This window comes from Zonotrichia albicollis, chromosome 2 (assembly GCF_047830755.1).
Source record: "Zonotrichia albicollis isolate bZonAlb1 chromosome 2, bZonAlb1.hap1, whole genome shotgun sequence".
Taxonomy (NCBI): Eukaryota; Metazoa; Chordata; class Aves; order Passeriformes; family Passerellidae; genus Zonotrichia; species Zonotrichia albicollis.
In genome coordinates, this window is record NC_133820.1 from 55,374,238 (window position 1) to 55,394,903 (window position 20,666).

Below are 20,666 nucleotides of genomic sequence, written 5' to 3' on the forward strand. Positions count from 1 at the left end.
TCTGTCAGGCTCAGGACTGAAGGCACTTGAGACGGTGGTTCACATTCAGAGTCAGGTGTTTATTGTTATCAGTGAAACAGCTTCCCAACCATGAGTTCTGCAGCCTTTCAAGGCTTAACAAGGCACAAAATTGCTAACTATCTCTTCTTACAAGGTCATTTAAGACTAAACTATCCAATTAAGAAATGACACCTAAGATGGTTTGCCTTTTCAACCCAATAACTGATCCCTTGAAGCCCACAATGAGGACTTTTCTGTCCAATTACAAAACATTACCCAAACCCATGCAGGAGAAAGAAGAAGAAGAAGGTGAAGAACAACCTGCCTCCACCCTAAAACCTCCATCTTGCTTCATATTTATTACTATGTTTTAAAACCCCAAACTCTAAGTTTTCCACTCTCTGATATTACACACTTCTAACCAACTATACACCCATAATCCCAGTGCTATTAATAAATTTTGGAAGCCTTCTCCACAGCCTCAGGTCAAATGCAGTGCTCTCTTGTGGGTCTGTGCCTTTCAGCACAGAAAGTTTAAAATTCTCAGCATCCAGGGTTCCATCCAACACATCACTGCTCACTGCCCACACTAGCATTGCTCTAAGGAACAGATTTTTCATAGTCTAAATGGCTGTACAAAGAAGTTATTTTTGTGATCACAACAATGAACACCTTCATATGATAACAGTGTACCCAGATAACAAGCCTCATTTCATCATCTACTAATGCACTTGATAGATGAAAATCTTACCCTATATTCCTGTTTATGTGATATGGTATTTTTTAATTTATTCGTTTACTTTTTTATCCTGACTTTTTGAGACTTGAAGTGTCACTTAATAAGATATTCACTGCTATCACAGGGATGAACATTTCAAGAACCACAAAAAGTAAATCCTTGCATTCTGGTGAATTCCGTCTTGAGATGATAACAAAATACATTCATCCAAGTAATTTAGAAAATACATATATTCCATAAACCTTCACATCAGGCAACCTAAAAGTTAAGTCATGTATTTAAGAGCTGTCCAAGCATTTAACCACATACACACTTGGGGCCATGATGACTTTCCTGAAAACCTTGTTCGAGTCCTTGACCACATCTCCCTTATATTCAATCTGAACTTTCCCTGATGCTGCTTTAAGACATTTTAATGCACATGGAACATTTGCTAATGGGAATCTGTGGCACAATAGGTCCCTTAATGTTTTTTTTTTAAGTGAAAAACTGTTGACTAACAAAAATAGGGATCACTCAAGCCAATTTAACATTGTCTGGAAGGCAAAAGTCATGCCAACTGAATTTAGAAATTATGAGTATGTTTTTAATTATGAGGATCATTGACATAGCCACTAGGAAAAATTATGTATTCCTTGCCACTTGTAGGAGGACTCATGTGACAGAGTGTAGAAGCTCACAGCATAGACATCCACATTTAGGTTAAGCACATAAATCTCCCTTACAGATAACTAAAAAAGCACACATTTTTAGGGAGTGATTCATCTTGTCCTAGAGTAGACAGCTAAACTAGGACAAACTAAAGTAGACTTCTCCAAAAGTCCTTATTGCAGTAGCTTACAGGGTAAAGGTAGCCACATGAGAGGAACCCTAATCTTAATAAACTTTAAAACAAATCAGAATATCCTTCTAGGAAACATAAGCTTTATTTTTAAGCACAGCTTCCAGATAAGGTACAAAGGCAACAACATTCTACAATATCACCATCCCTTCTGCCCTGAAATCTATTACACCTAAAACTGAAAACAGAACAGTTAAGAAATTATTATTAACTTCTCAGTACCTCTACTTTCAGTTTAAGTATGATGAACTTTTTTCTTCTGAATTCTAATGGAGGTTTATTATCACTTTTTGAAAATATTTGGTTATTCCCAGCATTTTATTCCATACATATTTCCTCTACAATGTCTTTTTGTTTTTCTTTAACAAGTTTTGTTATGCAGACAGTGAAAATAAGAGGATTTTTCTGAAAAATAATGTGTGTTAATGAAAACAGTCACAAAAAGTGAGTCTCAGAGTAAAACATACACCTTCAAAATTTCCCTACAATTGAAGCAATGACTCAAAAGAAAGTGAAAATATGAAGAGGCTATGGAAGACAGCTCTCCCAGCACATACCAGTGTAGTTAGCACACGTAACTGCCTTTAGTTATTGGAAAAGCAAATAAAATCAATCAAAAATATATATTTTAGTAGGATTAAATTAATACCTGCTTGAAATAGTTTTATATAAAAACTGAAAATGCTATGTCTTCTGGTATTTTCAGTCTTATTATAATGCTTATTTTGTGTTCAATGAATGTTCACATGAAGTTTTAATAGAATTTTCTTCAAGATGCACAGTCCAACATATTTTTTCAGAATGGTATTCTTTTGAATATGATGGTATAGGACAAAAAGAAGCAGGACAATAGAGGAGCTTGAAAATGTTACAAAAGGACATCTGTTTTTTCCTCCACTGTAACAAAGTAGGGAACGGAAATGGCATAGCATGGGAAGGAAGCACATTAACAGTGAGAAAGAGCAGGCAGTCCACAGATTCTTCTTCCATGCAGGTTTACATCAATTTGGAGAAGGGGCCTGTGGCCCATCAGAGCTGCAGACATAGTGATGCAAGTGTAAACTCTCTGGCACAGAACACAACGAAATGAATCAGATCTGTGTATCACTGACTAGCTGAGAGTAAGGAGCAAAGGGGTTACCTTAATTGGGCTTCCATCTGGAGTAAGAACCTCTTCTGAAAGCTCCATCATCTTCAGTGCCATCAGGGCAATGGCTTTGGCATGACTAAGGCTTTTCTTATGGAGCCCTGCTGCAACGCAGTACGCATCACCTATTGTTTCCACCTGCAGCAATCAGACAAACCCGGAGTTACGGTGTGATAATGAGAGGGGAACCCTGCCATTAGGGCTGCAATCAAACAGTTGCTTAAAACATGTGAGCAAAACACCCATAAATAAGCAATGAGATAAAAGAGCATAATTACCTGAGTCTGCAAACAGGTACAGTGAAAACCCAACAAGCAACAGCACAGTGTTTTATCACCTAATAACCAAAGAAGATTGTCTAGAATAGTGTATGGCATCGGCTGAGATATGACAACATTCTCCCACAGCAGTAACACAGAAAATTGCATTTTCCTAAATGAGAAATCACTTGCTGCTTCATTTTATACTATCCTGGCTGAGTTTGCTGTTGGGTAAGAGCAGCGCCACATAATTATAACTCATAATTAGTATTTGATATGCTAGAAAATTATAACAGGAAGAGAATTATAAAAAGCAAAACATCACCATAAAAAACAGTGAAGACTATCTAACTTCTCATTAGAGGGTAGCTCTTGCTGGTATAATTTATGAAGAGATGCTATTGCTACAGACTTTTGCCTGCACATTTGTCCCTTATTTTCAAATAAGAATTGATGTCTCTCTCTACCATGCAGGTTGTTTTACTCTGCATTCCCTTCCTTCAGCCACGAAGTTCAGCAGACAGAGCCCTCTGGTTTCTTCAGGCAGGCCTCACTGCTCTCTCATCCTGATTTGCTTTAAAAAGAGCTGGCCCCCAGGAGGAAGTGGGAGCAAAATTAATTGCAGCAGCCCTCTGGCTCTGGATAAAGGCAGCCTGAGAAACACTGCAGCCCTCTAGGCCTGCAGCTTTATTTACAGCATTGTGTTTTGCAGTCTGTTTGCTCACACATCTGTAACATTCTCACACAAAATCCATTAACATGACCCCAAGCAGACCTCAAGGATTAGTTTAGTTTTTGTGACATAACTAATCTGGCTTTCATTCTGCACACAACACTACAGGAATGCCAGAAAATGCTTCAGCAAAGACTAGGGTAAGAAGAAAGCAAGGAGTGAGAAAGCATTTATTCGGAGAATAAATATAGCTGATTCATCTTTCTGCAGAGAATCTACTAAGTAGTAGGCCTGGATCTTCTCAGATTAGTCTCCTGTGATAAACTGGTAAACTGGAAACAGTATCTCAATATAAATAATACCTGAAATAGTAAGCATCACATGTAAATGTACTGCTGTCTGCCTGTTTGCCATATCTCAGGATGACTGTCCACAAGCAGCAGACACTACCAAAGCCCTGCAGTTTAGGAGTTTATTTTTCCAAAGATAAATGGGTGGGCAAGAATATATCCATGGCTGGTGAAAAATGTAGAAACTGGGCAAAAAGACAAACAAGCACAGTGAGAAGTATCAGAAGTTAAAAAGACAGTCTCAAAGAAATAGATGTTTAAAAATACTCTAATTTGGAAGGAAGCATTAGCAGAAATCTATTGTCATTCTTTAAAATCATGAATAAACATCAGTAGGAATAGACTCAAAGAGCTTACTACAGAAAGAGCTGAGTCTGTGATGTCAAATACAAAAATTAAATAAAAATTCTGCTCCTTGTTGAATGTCCCAATTTCAGAACTGCTTTTCCACTAAAGTTGGTTGCATAGATGTGGGATCATATACTGTTCCTGCAGTGTTCAGACAAAGCTACTTATTTTGTTAGCTTCTTCCCCCTTGGAAATTTCCATAGCTGTAATTTAACAGCTAAATTCCACACACTGAATGTACTGTTCTACCAGAAAAATGGGACTGAAGCTGCCTCATATTCATCTTTATACAAAAATAAAAAGTGTAATAATGCCATTACTCTTTAAAGTGCTTGTCCCTATGGAGTTCATCCAACAGCAATACTGGAGAAGTAGGGGAAGGACTACGACAGCTTAGACTGACCTGGTAGTTCAAACTGGGTGTGATGAGTACTGACAGGTCTGTCTGATGATTTATCATTCTGTAACCCTGTTTTCAGTCACTTCTAGGGTCTTCCTCTACTAAGCATTTAAACTGAAATTTTCATTACGAGTACCTCCACGAAACTTTAACCTTGGTTCCATCCTTCTTCAAAACCAGATTTGACAAATCTTCCCAAAGTTCCAGGAGTTCTTGTAATTCAGATTGTCCATGGCATTTGCATTTGGTCCACTTGTATGGAGTCACAAAATTATTGAACGCTTTTGGTTGGGACACTTCAAGATTATCTAGTTTCAACTCCCCTGCCATGGACAGAGACACCTTCCACTAGACCAGGTTGCTCAGAGCCCCATCCAACCTGGCCTTGAGCACTTCCAAGGATGGGGCACCCACAGCTCCTCTGGGCAATCTGTTTCAGTGTCTCAACACCTTCATTGTGAAGAATTTCTTCCTTATATCAAATACTGTCACTTTTGGTTCACAACCAATACTGTTGTCTTGTAACAATAGGCCTTGGTAAAATGTCTCTCTCCATCTTTCTTGTAAGCCCCAATTATACATCAAAGGTCACAACAAGATCTTTTCTTTTCTGGGTGGAACAGCACAACTCTCTCAGCCTGTCTTCACAGGAGAGGCGCTCTAGCCCTCTGGTCATTTTTGTGGCCCTCCTCTGGACTGGCTCCAAGACATCCATGTCCCTTTTTTGCTTAGGGCACCAGAGCTGGATGCAGCACTGCAGGTGGGGTCTCACCAGAGCAGAGCAGGAATCACCTGCCTTGACCTGCTGACCACATTTTCTTTTGATGTATCACAGAGTATGGTTGGCTGTCTTTGGCTGCAAGTATACACTGCCAGCTCATGTCTAAGTTTTTATCTACCAATATTCCCAAGTCCTTCTTCAGAGGGATGGTCTAAATCCATTCATCCACCAGTCTGTACAAATACCAGAGATTGCCCTGAGCCAGATGCAGAACCTTCACTTGGCCTAGCTGAGCTTCACAAGGGTATATGAGGACATTAAAATAGAGACTGTAAAAGAGTGATACATCACAGTTCAGAATTTCACGCTGGGCCCTTGAGTGGGTCAGATGCACACAGGGAAGAAGGGAATTTCTCTTGTCTCAGCTGAGGAATAGCAAAGGACTAGAAATACAAAGTACTGCTCATAGCTTGCTCCAAAGTATTGCCTGGGTAGATCATGAAACTGTGCACACCACAGAGCAACCTACTCTATAAATATGCAATGCCAATAGGATAAAAAGAAAAGGCAGGCACTACTCAAAGTGTCTAAAAATTGCTGCACTCAGATTCATTTGATGCACTTTGAGATGATGATATACAGCAATAAAAGTCCAGAGAAAATCTCTACCATGTGATAAACTAGATTCTGAGTTTTTGACTTTGTAATGTGACTTTTAAGATGCATTAGTAGTAGTATATTCGATTTTTATATTCTTCCTAGATACATATGCAGGAAAAGATATCTTGCTTTCAATCGTTTAAGACTGGAATGCCTTATGCTCCTTCTTTAAAAAAGTATTAATATTCTTCTGAATATTAAAGCCGTTTTTGCAGATGACTGACAGTTTACCATTAATAAGAATTGGGGTTGGGTGTTTGTTGTTTTGTTTTTTTTTTTTTAATTAACCTATAGTTTTTTACTGCTCCTAGTAGTTCTAGCTACACACTGATTGCCTGGACAACTGTTACCAACTTTTCATCCCTTTTCACCGATTTACACTTACCATAACCAGGTTCAATGGAGTTTTCATTAACTGGGAATTAATACACAGTATCATAAAAAAGAAGGTGAACTTGGATTTCAAGAAAAAGACCAGTTTCTAAAAACTGCATAACAGAATTTTTATTCTTAACTAGCAAATGAAGAATCCAGGAAACTTTGCAGCTACTTACACCGCTATACAAAAGCCTCCTCTAAAGCCTTCTTTAACTCTCAAGTCACTGGAACTGTCCAAATGTTTTCCAGTCAGGCCCTCAAAAAATCTTATATTAAAATTAATAATTAGTTGAAGTGCTGTGTACTCTACAGTTCAGGAAAACTTTCCAGACTGGTCTCCCAACACTGCTGAATACTGAAGAGTGATAATGCATCCAATTGCAGCAGGAAGCAAACATCTCCTGCTTTCAAGAAGTCATTTTCTATATAGCCAGCTTCTGTTAGTCATCAGTAGATACTGTATGCCTGCTTTAGATGTGAACAGCAATTTTTACAGAGGGGGAACCCTATAGTAATTGTCTTACAGTCACTTACCCTTAATTCATAACCATTTGAGATGGAAAGTGATTTGCAGATCAATTCAGTAGCACAGAAGTCAAAATGTAATTCCTCTAATTCTAAAGTGCCAGAGAAAAGAGATTAACAACCTGATCCCTGGGCAGCTCCAACAGGTCTCTTCCAATTATCAGTAGCTAAAACTTATGCTGTCTTTTCTTATTAAACAGAGAAACTGGAAGTTTTAGCCAAATGATGTTCATGCATATAAAGTCAGGGTGTTGTTTCAGTGACAGTTTTTAAGGGAAAATGTGGCGCAGTGATGTAACATCCCTGCTTTGCATCCTTCATCCTGAATTCATGAATATGCACCAGCCATTAACTTTCTGAACTTCTAGAGGTAACAAAAAAAATGAAGTGTCACACTTCATTTCACAGAGTGTCATACATGGGGCAGAGATACCATTTTTTTTAAGCGAGACCTGAAATAGCAGGCTGAAGATTTTTCACCTAAAATACTCACGAATTCAAACATTCAATTCTAATGAGTCCCACTCAGAACCTTTTTCAAAGCACAGCTTGGAAATAAACATAAAAAATGTAATTGCACGGGTCACTCTGAGGCAATTCTAATCTGAAATTTCTACTGCAATCAGAAATATTAAATACATTGAAAGAAGTAGCTGGAGGGAGAACAGGCTGGAGTTTTAGTCCTGTCTCTCTCATCAGGTTTCCTGTGAAAACCTAATACATAATTTGTATTAGAACTATTACAATGGAGTACTCACTACTATTTTTTCAGGTAAGAGACATAAATAAGTCTGAGTGCAGTTTGTGTGTTTTTAATGGGTTAAATTATACTGATATCAATCAGGCTTCTTTGTTTACAATCAAAATGAAATACATACCAAAAATGGGTCTGAAAATTCAAAAGTTTCTGTCTTTTTTCAGGAAGAAAACCTACCTTTAACAGCATGTCTTTTGTAGATCCTTCACCTTCCTCTGAAGGGTACTTATATACTATTGTTTTCATCTCTAAAATACTCAGAGGGCTGCCTACAGATTTATTATCTCACTCGTAAGGGTTGTAATATCTAGTACCCATTTAACCTAAAATAATTTATGTCACTCTCCTTTATAGCCTAATGGTGTTTTTTTAAAAAATAAATTGGAAATAAAAAGTGAGACTGCTTTCCAGTTCAGGATAAAGAACCACAGGATATTCCTGCTACACACAGATGACCAGAATATAGGATTACTTTGGAAAGCAAATATGTAAGAATTTAATATCAAATGTTTGTTAAAGGTTTCTCTTCATTGAAAAAAGGGTCATGTTTGAGGAAAAATATATTATACATTTATATATATACATCTATGTGTAATCTATATAAGTGTATCATACACATAAAGTTTAGATAGAATAACCAGACTTAGATATTCTTTAGCCATGTCTTGATTTCTTACCCTTCTTTTTATAGAGTAACAGATGTTTCTTCCAATTGAATTGAGTTTCCATATGCATCAAATCTCGCTTGTGGTCTCCCCCCTTTCTGCTATTTTAATCACCAGAAATATTTATTTCTGCTTAAGTAAGTATGTGTTCATAATCACTGTAATTTTAAGTTGGCAAGGAAACTTGGAATATTAAACAATTTTTCTATGCTCCACACCCTGTTTACAGACACAGTGTACAAAGTATAAGTTATGTTTAGCTGGAGAGAAGATCATTACTAAATTGTTTCTTATCACATATGAGTAATCTGCCAATAGCCTGAAACTATCCTACTGCTGGGAGATATAGTCTATAAAACTTTATTTTGTAAAACTGAAATAATAACAAACAGCAGTTGCAATTATATCAGTTTCCTCTTAAAGAGCTTGAAAGTGAGGAAAACAGAAATAATGAACAGGGAAAGGGGTAATGCTTTAGCTAATTGCAGTTTAATGCTCTTCTGTTCATCACTGAACTATTCTCTCTGAGAAAACTAACTTTTCTAGTTTGTGGTCCTTTTTTAACCTGCACTGAAGAGCATTATTCTCCACCTTAACCTGCCTCTCCTTCTGCCTGTTTCCTATGCATCTTTACCTTCTCCCACAAAAATACAGACACACTGTTCTCAGCGCATAAAATGTTTACTGAGCAGTTAACACTTTTCAAAACATAGTATATTAAAAAAAATCTAGAATTTTAAAATATATCTGTTTTTTATAAGAAAATCTGTGGGGTGTTTTTCCTGATAATAACATTATTTGCACCTGCATCAACCTACAGTTGATACCAAACAGGGGAGACAGGTCAATTGTCAATTTGCTCTAGGGCTGGGCTGTCATCCTGAGTGACTTTAACAGGCAGGATGAAGCTTATGAAATTCAGTAAGGACATGTGCAAAGTCCTGTCCCTGGGAAAGAATTTCTCTGGAACTGATACAGCCAACTTCCTGAAGAGTGGCTCTTTGGGAGAGACCCCAGGGGTCTTGCTGGGCAGTAAATGTCACATGGGCCGGGAGCCAGTCCTGGAAGCAAAGAGGGACAACGACATTCTGGATGTACGAACAGAGGCCAGGGAAGTGCTAATCAGCCCTCACTCAGCACTTGTTAGATACCACATCCACTCTGGGGGTCCTCGGTGCAAGGCAGAGATTGATAAACTGGATCCAACTCTTTGGGGCCAGCAAGATGGGGGCTGGAGCACCTGGGAAAACGGGCTGGGAGAGCTGAGCTTGTCCAGACTGCAGCAGACATGGTTTCATGGCACTTGAGGGGATACAAGTGGGCCTTCCACAGCGGTGGAGGGTGAGAGAGCAAGAGAAAAAATGAAATCAGCATCTTTATGAATTAGGAAACAGGGAAACCTGTGAAACTTACTGACAAAAAGGTCTTACTCAGATAAAAAGAAGCTTTTTAAAGCAATCAAGCATCTACAGACAGTGAAGATTTCCACAGATACTTCAGCAAACATGGGGATAAGGAACATAATCTTTTTATTTTAGGTGGTAAATCTCAAAATGAAAATGCTATAAAGAAATTTGCTGTATGAGCCTGACATTTCATAAGTAGCTCACAAAGCATCTTTTATTTCTTCAAGCAACCACATTCAGTACAAGTGCAGACCATTATAATGCACTATTTTGGCAGATTCTAAGATAATCCAAGTTATAACTATATGGTATTCCCTGTTCTCAAATACATCCATTAATTGTGTTACTAATTGTTTCAGTGGGACTGAGCAATGACGAGGTGTTTTGACAACAATCATCACATTCATTCATATAATGTATAGAAATTCAGGCTTTGAATTAATCACTTAAGTATTCTAAGGGACCCTACTGAGAGACAACAGAATATCTCTGCCAGTGGTGATGGGAGTTACTCCAGTGGCACTGTAACAAAAATCAAGGAAGGCAGGAAGAAATAACTTGAGTGGATACTGATTGTATGAGAGAAATCAAAATGCAGAAAAAATTCCTTTAGCCCAGTTAAAATACACTCTATGCATTAACTATAACATGGCATCAAACTATAACATTATTAAATAACCATAAAACACATGAAAAGTAGATGGCACTAGCAGAAAGAAGCAGTATTTCAGCTGCAGCTGCATCTTACAGACCGTAAACTGCCAAGATGTAGCAGCTGTAATCTACACAGGTGAGATTCAGTTCACCTAACCAGAAATATGTCTAATGTAGCAATTTGAATATGAGCTATTCCCTCGCAATTCTCTTCACAATCAATGAAGCCAATGGGAACTCTTGCAGTTACCGGACCTGTGCTAAGAACCTCCTTCATAAACAAAAGTCTAACACTTAAAAACATTCACACTTACCCTATAAAATCAAACATTCCTGTGTTGACTGTGAGAACAAGCCTAATTATTAATTCTACGCTAAAAGTAGCATATTTTCACCTCTACCTCAGAACTGTAAAAAAGGAAGAATTAGCAAGACTATGTGAAGAGGCAGAAGGGCAGATTGAACCTCTGAAGGTCACAGAGGCAGGTCAATTTTAAAAGGAGGACATGGCAAGTTCTGCAAAATCAAACAGTCCTTTAGGAAAGCTGATCTCTAGATTGTCAGAGGAACCAGTGGAAAAACCTTCTACACTCCAGAGATCAGTTTCCTTTCCAGTCTTCGATATTAATCCAGAAAAGCATTTATTAGAGGTATAAACCTTAAGTGATTCTTATGATGACCTTAACAGCAAAATCAAAGCCTTCTAGCATATTATTTTGATTTGAAGACCTGGATTGCGTTTCTTAATGAGCAAAGTCAAAGTTCTATTTCTACTCCTCAGCCTAGACTTACTGGAGCACATCTTAGCTTCCTGCACACCCAGGCTGCACTTCCATGGCAGCATATAAATATTAAAGGCGATGGTTTTATAAGTTTCATCCCAGCATGAGGCCAAAATTCAGGATATGAATGACCACTGGAAATTATCAGGGCCTACAGTAAAGACCTATACTTTCACACAATATTCATTATCCTGTTTATCCATATTTCATTCCATCTGCAAGACTGAACTACACAGTACCTCAAAACTATGTACTTCTTCTATGAAAGCTGAAATGTCTTCCTTCTAAAGGAATTCAGTCAAATTCAGCTTCAAGATGAAATTCTTGCAAGTCTGACTGTAAAGGAAACCTTTGAAGTTATTAGTATCTCCCAGTGGCTTTTCTTTCATCTGTTTTCTGCCCTAAGTTGTACCGCAGGAGAATACAGAAAAGGCTGTGGTATGTGGCAACATGGTGCTTCAGACTTTTCATTTGGGCTTTATTATTCCTGTCCATGACTTCTAGTCCAGCAGCAAACAGGACAGATTTTAACTGGTATGGGACAAAAACTGAAGAAAATGGAGATTCTGTCCTTTTTTTGTTTTCAGTCAGCAATCTCAGCACTCATCACAGGAACGATTTATTTGATATTCATATTCTACCTCAAGATGTCATTGACATCTCCCATATTTCCTTCTACCCAAATCATTCTCACAGTATCTCTGCAGATCAGTCATAACCTTACAATGTTCTAATTCTTGATGGAGCTCACATTACCAAGTGTCAGTCATACAAAAATGAAGCTTTAATTCAGTATACTCATCTATACTCTTTCTATAGTAACTGAAGAGAAAAATGAATTTTCAAGGCATGACGCATTCCATCCTGAATTCTGTAAACCTCTTTTTTTTCCCATTTACTACAGCAGGATGCACATGTGTGTGTCTTTGCTTAATTGCATGCATTCATGCCCAGACTGTCATTTGATATGCAAGACTCCTCCCATGCTGTCACCAGCATGCTTTTCTGGGCACTGCCTGAAAAACAGGTTTATGTGGGCCACAGGCTTAGTTTGTGAGACTCCCAGAAGACTGTAGGGGAGCTCTGTGCCTTTGACAGGGCAGCACAGTGGGCATGTTCCCGCTCCCACAGCGTACCCTAAGCCAGGAGGACTGCATGAGTGTGCTGACTGCTAGTGCCACGATACCATTGCTCAGCACAACAGCAAGATTCTGCTTAGCTCAGAAAGCCCTGGGTCTGGCCATGCATATTTTGGCATGCAGGTCAGGGGATGTTATTAATCACTAAGCGCAGGGAGAGCAGATGTGAAGTATTTTGGGCAGCTTATGGTACAAAGACTTGAACAAGTCATTTAATCTAAAACACAGATTCTAAGGAAAGAAATAACAAATAAACATGCCGGAGGGAAACCAGATAAGGTTATTTCCCTGTGACATTAAGTATGTGTGCTCTTTCTCCGGAGGTGGTGTAAGTGCAGTTCAGAAAAGCCTCCTCTGAGCTTGGACTAGGTATTCTTGATCCTGAGGTAGGTCTAGATCCACATTTCTGTCTACATTGCAATGAGTGAATACTGTCCTTTTTCAAATGAAACAAAATCTATTTGGTTTTGTGCTGTTTCTGAATACAAATTAAAGCCTAATTCTGTTTACATTTTCAAGTTTTCTCTAAATTTTTTCTACTGCAAAGATTTGTCAGCAAAGCTTTGAAACAGTTGAATTTTGCAACGCTGCTTAAGCTTAACAATATCCTTCAGCATACAGCACTATTTATAGATTTCCAAATCTCTGGTATATTATAAAAAACTTTCTGCTTTGGAAAGGATTATAAAGTTTTCAAGATAGGATCTGAGAACACAATTGCTTTCAAAGAATGTCCTTCAGTTTTTACTTAGTGTTTCACTCTCTTAGCTTCTGTCTCTAATGTTTTTAAAATCAATTCCTAGGCAGTGAAATCTTGTGCCCAAGTTTCAAGGTAACTTTGCAACACTTTTATGACATGACATTTCGCTTTTGGAAATACTTCAGGAAAACTCCTCCTGTGTGAGAAGGGAAGGATTACAGGCATCCACCTATGAAATTCAGAACTCTGTTATTCTTGTAAAGCTCATTTTTCAAAAGAAGTGACTTCCTATAAAACCAAGCTGCTTTCCCAGGAGCCTAATTAAGAAGCAATTGCTCTTACCAGGCCTGAGGGCATCTTATTTTTAGTGAATTTAATGATGTTACACACTGGCAAGTTCAGGAGCATTTTGCAGGAAGAGCTGTGTTTGAACTCTTTCTAAAGCACCTACTTAGCAGTCTTAAGCACAGATCTTTCAGTATGCAATATATGGAGAAACTCTTTCATCTACACTGTAATTCAGAGTGCTACTTCCTTTATAGAAGAAAAAAGGCAAACAGTACTTGCCATGTAGAATTACTACCTAGTATCTTAAAAGAGGGGTTTTTTTCAGTAGTTAAAGGAGTCATGCCAGAAGACTTGCGATCTACATGACACCAGCATCAGGTCTGCACACAACAGCCACGGAATACAAAATTCACAGTGTATAAATGATTTCTCTCTTCTGCAGGCAAATATGAAACTGCAAAAATCAGACCAATTATCTCTGATGAACAGAAAACTTCCTGGCTGGCATTCTGCCTATTGCAATATCAAAGTGCAGAACTACTTAACAAAACAAGAAAATATTAAAATAATCATGTACGACCCAAGACACACATTTCAGTTTAATGTGATTGTCCTTCTCTCAGTGTAAGTGTGGTCTTAATTTGCCAGAGGTATCTCCAGTATTTAAACTCCTAGTGAACCAGAACACCCTCCTCAAGGTTATGCAGGCTTTAATTTATGTGTCCTGAAATTCCTATGTCATCCAGTTTCTATAAACTTACTTAAGTATCCTCCATGTTAATTTAAATAATTTAATAAATTAAGGTACAGTTATGAAAGCTATTTGCATGAATGAAAATGTTGCATCTTGGTACATGATAGTCCAGCCAGAGTGCTAAAAAATGAAAAGGGCCAAAGCAGATGGAAAGTGAAATTAATTTTCTCCAGTCCCTCAGAGGTACTAAAATTTAGAAGGTGGAAAAACTGGACAGAATAAAACAAAGGACATAGCATCAGGGACATAGCATCTGTGTGCTGCAAGAGGGAATGCCCTTGGCCATACCTCCTGTCTGGCCGCAGTATGTGGGCTGGCTCCTCAGTTTGGAGCAGGGAGGACACCCTTCTCGGTCCTATTCAAGTTAAAGCTTATAGCCAGGCTTCACATACAAACTGAGGACTTGGAAAGTGCTCACAGGACCTGTAAGCTGGACACAGACTCTAAGGCTCCTATGCAACTTGAGAGAAATGGACCAGGGCAGTTACAAACAAAAGTGTGCATTCCAGATGAGAGAAAAGTGAAAGGAGAGAGACCAAAAAAAGAAAAAAAAGAGATGGAACTATATACAAGTATGGTATTAGTGAAGAAGTAGAGAAGTAGTTGTATACAGAAACAGAAGTCCTAGGCTCTTTAGAGGATTCTTGGGTGATGTATTGCAGGAGAACATGCACAGATGTTTTAGTGCTTTGTGCAGGGCTGTGTGTTTATAAAGCAAAGAATAACTCTTCTGGAGCCTGAGTGTCTGTTTGCTTCATTTGCAGATCTCCCTGAAGACAGAAAGTGTAAATCGTCCACAAGGCTGGAGAAAAATATATGCTTAAAGGAATGGGAAGTCTTAAAATATTCTTGAGTTCTTGGGTGGTGTTACACCAGATCTGCAGGGAAAATCTGTGGAACATTTTGTGTTTCTTTTTTTTTTTCCCTTAGGGTTTTTCTTCCCCTTAACCCAAGAACACTTCTGAGTTCCCCAAAGAGAGAGCTGCCCTGGCTTTGCTCTAACTTCATACTGGAGTGAGACATGCCAGCGTGCCAGCAAGTCCAGGTACAGACAAAGACTGCAAGGAGGAGAAAGTGTCAGAGCCAGCTCAGAGACAGGAGAAAAAAGGTTCAGGAACCCTTCATGGTGGGACCCAAACAGAGCAGTGTGCTGAAGACAGCTCTACCAGGCTGGGTGGACTGCAGGGAAAGCAAGCTTCTGGGCTATGGAATCTCTTTCTGTTGCCCATTTTCATCTACTACACATTCAAAACCCACTGACTTTAAGCTATCAGGAAGAAGCAACACCTAGTTCACTGCTAATCCTCAGAACTGCACCATTCAATTTTTATAAAAAGGTATCTTGTAATATTTTATGTGTTCTGTATTGCTCATGTAAGAGTATCACTATCATTTTATATAACTTAATTGCATTTCCTGCATTTTGCAAATGCCTAAGCTGAAGTTCAGAATTTTAAAACTTCTCAAAATGGCCATGTATTTGCACAGAACTTAAAAGATTAAAGCTGGATGGAAAGATGGCAACAATAGTGGCCATAGATTTTACATGAAAACTTGGAGACTAAGTTTTTTTACTTATGAAACATAAAGCATGGAAAACTTCAGAATAATCTGAAGCTCATGACTCTGCTTACTGGAGTATTCTTTAGTCATTATAGCACTGATAGTAAGGTTGAGAACATTTATTTGAGTACAAGTATGTACAACTACTTGTATTTGAGTACAAGATGTATTAGTTCTCAAGAGGGAACAGTCATGGCACTGAGAGTGTACTGGTATTTTCTGTAAAATGCGTACAGATTTCTGCAACTTAAACTACCAGTACAGAAATGCAAAGTTATATTCTTAGAAAATGGGAGCTTAAAATTACATTTCAAATAAAAAACATTTTTACATATAAACATTTTTCAAAACTGGTATCAGTCTTGGAATGACTGCAGGTAAGTCATTCCCATCATTTTTTTAGTCTTGGGTCTTTACAATGGGCAAACATTAAGGCTGTATATAGTGTTAGGCATATAAAATCAGAAAATAAAGATAAGCAACATACTAAGTGTATCATGTTGCCAGGAATAAAAACTCATGGAAGCTGCATGTGGTACTGCTCAGAGAGAGTGCCAGTTCTGCCAAATAATGAAACCAAAAAGAATGCAGGAATCCACACAGCACAGTGGTGGATTCTACTACAAAATGAATGTATGTAATTATACTGTCTCATATAAATAATCAATAAACTTTCAATTAAAATCTTTATGATTAAGATGTATAGCAAAAAATTCTGGCAGCTGACCACAGATCATTTTCAAAAAACATTTAGGACTCTCTGCTTAGACAAGGAAAGTGGGACTTAGGACTTCAGAGAAAGTGAAGTATAGCATCAGAGAAAATCTATTATGTCTTCAAGGACAAATTCTGCTCTGTTTAGAGAAAGGACAAAGAAACTAAAACCTACAGGATCAGGCCTGGTTCTGCTCTGTTTGGCTTGACACTACCCAGCCATGCAGCCAAAAAAACATGCACAATAAATGCTGCCTTTAAATAAATGCTGCCTTTACACAGTTAAAGGGTGCAAGAGGGAAATGCTTCAGAAAGGAAACTGAGGGGGACAGAGCTGAGAAAGTAAGCCTACAAAGGCAGAAGGACTCAACAAGAAACAAATATTGTAAATGAGCCAATGTCAAATACATACTACATGAAGGAGAAACAGAAGCTGTGGGAATCTTAAGCAGGGAAGATTTCAGACTGCAGGGTTAAGTCTAAATGCCAGAAGACATGGCTGCAGCATATCTAAAGAGCTTGTTTGATAAAGAGATGGCTTAACTGAAGCACCATTTCCCAGTCCTTGGCTGATAAACAACAGGAACTCAGAGGCAGAGAAAAACAGGTCAAAAGAGGCCAACAAGTACATATTTTACCCAAAGCCACAGCTTTCAAAATGTACTGAGAAATCTCTCCCATGACTTCTGCTTCTGGAGTCCATGCTTTTACTTGCATGTCCACAAACACCAGCTTGCCAAGCATCTGCAGCTACACTGACCTGGACTGCACTCTTGGCTTGACTTTTTCTCCCACTCCTCAACCTCAAGCCAAATAAAATTAGCTCTGATAGTCAGCAGCCCCAGATTCCAAATGCATCACCAGGTCTCAGCTCTTTCACGTCACTGTTCTTCTATGATTATCATGAGCATGTCCCTCCTAATATTTTCACCAAGGCTATATGTCACCAGATTTTTTCCCAAGTTTCTAAAACACAGATTCTTCTAGACTGCTAAAACTGCCACCCAGGCTCATAGCACTGTGCATCTCAATTACGGCAATGCTCCTCCTCAGCCTGGACAAATGTAATTTGTCATCATTGCTATCCATTCAAAATGCTGCTGTGAAATTCATCTTCTGAGCCCATCATCTGTCCGTGTCATTCTCACCTGTGCCTCCATCCACTGGGTAAGCTTTCCCTACCTCATCAGTTATAGCTACTTACTTCGGTTTCCAGGAAATTTCAAGGTCTAACTCATCACCCTTCAGCTCTCTCCAAGCATTTTCAGTCTGTATCCAAGAGCTTTTTATGCTTGCCCTCTATGTCTGATTAGTTGAATGTGAGAATCTTTGTTCTTTCTATGCCATATTCCTCTATAAACATCCCCGGATGAACAGTATGAGACAAATGAAAATACTATGTTCATTGCCGGATTCGAAGCAGTGAGGTTCTGAACACAAAATTCTGTAACAGTAAAGCTGGGTAAATAATTTACAGCATGGAATTTATTTGTCGTATTTTACTTAATTTTCTGTTTACAAAATGGTGCATTTAGTATTCAGATGTGTCCACCAAATAATCTTTGCAAATTATTCTTGCCATGCTGCTTAAAAACAACCAAATTTAAAAATGTTTATGTATTTAGGTCACATGATAAATTTCTGTACCCTAATTACACAAATATATCTTTGAGGTGGCATGGGTACAAGTAGTGGTGATTAAGTATCTAAAATTCACTACCTGACAATAACTTCAAAAATCATAATTGTTGTGGTGGTGATTATTCCTATGCATAAATATTCCTTCTTAGTGTTCTCAGAGGATTCAACCAACCTTCTTTGCAGTAAGATCATAGAGTTTTGCATACTTTATATCCTATTCCCATGCAGCTGTCATTTTCAACAAAGGGTATTCTGAATGCTTCAAAACAGCTGAAATGAATCACCTGAGAACACAGTGAGTGAACACACAGCATGTGAAGCAGGGTCACCAGGTACCCTCCTGACTCTGGGTTAGAAGTTCCTCAAGTCCTCTTCCTGATGCTGGGTCATAATCGAGTGCAGCAACATTAGATTAACACACACTGAGATCACACTCACCATCTTTTCTGACAGCATCACCACAACAGTTTTCAAATTAGGGCTGGTACCTTCCACTGCATTCATGTCCCAAGATGGCCTTTGGCTTCTGAGCATTAGGAAAACAAACCCCTAAACCAGGAGCTCAAAACTTCTTTATAGTGTACTTGTTTACTTTGGTAAACTGCCCTACCAACCTTTAGCTATACCATTTTCAGTTTTATCTGTGGTACATGATGTAGCTTTTCAGCCATGATTATTATTTGGATGGGTAGTAATTATTTTTCAATTCCTTTTAAAGTGCATTAAAGGCTAGAAATGAAAGGAGCAGGACATTTTTGAGACCTTTTTCTCTACAGCCTGTCAACAAATACTATATTAAATAGTTTGAAAACTGTTAGTTTGCAAACCTCAGGCATGTAATAAAGTCAATATATAATTTTACAACCATATCTCTTTTCTCTTGTGCATTAACATATAAAAAGAGACTTGCTCTATTTCTTCTATCACAATATTAAAGGCATTCCATATACAAAACAGTCTGTAGGTTTCACAGGATAATTACTGCTAATATCTTCAGTGCATTTATTAAATTCTACCTCCCCCTTTTTTTCTCTCAAATACACACTGGACACCAAATCCATTTAAGAGAAGTGGAGATGAGCTCTCTAAGAGTTCTCTAATGGGACCAGCATGTGTGACATTTCCTTTGGAGCATGGCACACCAGCACCATGTCCCATTCATTATGTTTACTATGCATAGACATCTGCTGTCCTCTTCCTGTTTTTCAGTGGAAGTTGAAGTTCCTTATAATAACTTTTTTTAGTGAATGGTCTGCTCCTTATGGAAAATTTTAGTTCTTTCAAAGGAAAGATGCCTAAATGCCTAAACCCTAAACCATTCAAGTTGAAAGTGAGTGCCTCCTAGGAGCTGAAGCCTGAGTTAGGATTCATCACTGTGCACTTTTTCACTGTTAGAATGCTGTGGTTGATGTGTCATCTAAAGAAAACCAGGCTACAACACAGGAGATGTGTATTTCTACAAGAAAATGGGAATATAAGGCCAATATTCCTATGGGAGTATCATGAAGACCATTCTATATTCAAGCATTTGAGTTTCAATGGTCATATTTCAGATCTGGGTTTTTTTACACATAAAACAAAAATACTGCCTCTATATTTTTCTGAGGAAGGTCTGCAATTCATGAAGAAAGCTACTGGGATTTTTTTTCTGCCCTCATTTCAGTTATGTTTTGCTAGGTTAGGACTTGAGCTGTTACCTTGTAGATGTCAAGGAATCCACACTGGTGGTCGAAGCGCGTGTAGAGCTCGTTGAGCATGCTGATGACCTGCATGGGCGTGCACTGGGCACAGATGGCAGTGAAGCCAACAATGTCCGAGAAGAGCATGGTCACATCATCAAACTTCCTGGCCTGAACCTGCTGCCCCTGCCACAACTGCTGAGCCACCTCTTCAGGGAAAATAGAAATAAGGAGATCTACTGTCTTCTTTTTCTCCTCTTCCAGGGCTTGGTGTGTACATTCGAGTGTTGCCTTCAGCTTATCCATTCGTTTTTTCAAGCCATCCTGTGCCTTTGCTTGCTCCCCAACCAGTATGACATCACGAGTAGCATCATGGATAGGTATGTCCGAAAGATGGAGGCCTCGGCCCATCAGCTCATCCAGCTTGTCCACACAGGGGGATCCCAGAAACAATATAGAGTTTGATTCTGGCACATGAATCATTTGTCCTTTAATTTCCATCACCTGTAAAACAAAAAGAAAGAGTTTAGACAAGGGGAAAAATCAACTTATAGATGCGGATCCTCATTCTACTTTCTCTGTCTTTTCAGCTAAAACAATTAACTGTAGCCTTTTGCACAGAAGCCTTTTGCACTCACCCACTCAAGTAATGAGACTCGCGGTCTGCTCACCAAACTGAGTCAGAAAATAACCTAAATTGACACAAAAGTATTCCCAAATCAGATGTTGGATTTTGTTTGTACCCAATTAAATAAGAAAGCAATAATATGTATTCTCAGAGTGCCGTCTAAATAATGCTCCTGGATGTACCTGGACTTACAAGCAAATTTCTGAGTTGTTCTTTCTCTGTTACTTAGCTATAAATTACAAAAAGCAAAAGAA

General features: G+C 38.4%; 1 protein-coding gene across 1 annotated transcript in view; it reads right to left on the reverse strand.

Moving 5' to 3' along the window:
• The window catches only part of GUCY1A2 (guanylate cyclase 1 soluble subunit alpha 2), a 158,921-nt gene that overhangs the window by 55,043 nt on the left and 83,212 nt on the right, over positions 1-20,666 (reverse strand). Inside the window, exons 5-6 of the mRNA XM_074535173.1 lie at positions 19,803-20,288; positions 2,722-2,865 (exon numbers count right to left, since the gene is read on the reverse strand). Coding sequence (XP_074391274.1) covers positions 2,722-2,865; positions 19,803-20,288 — 630 coding nt within the window. The remainder of the gene's footprint in view (positions 1-2,721; positions 2,866-19,802; positions 20,289-20,666) is intronic.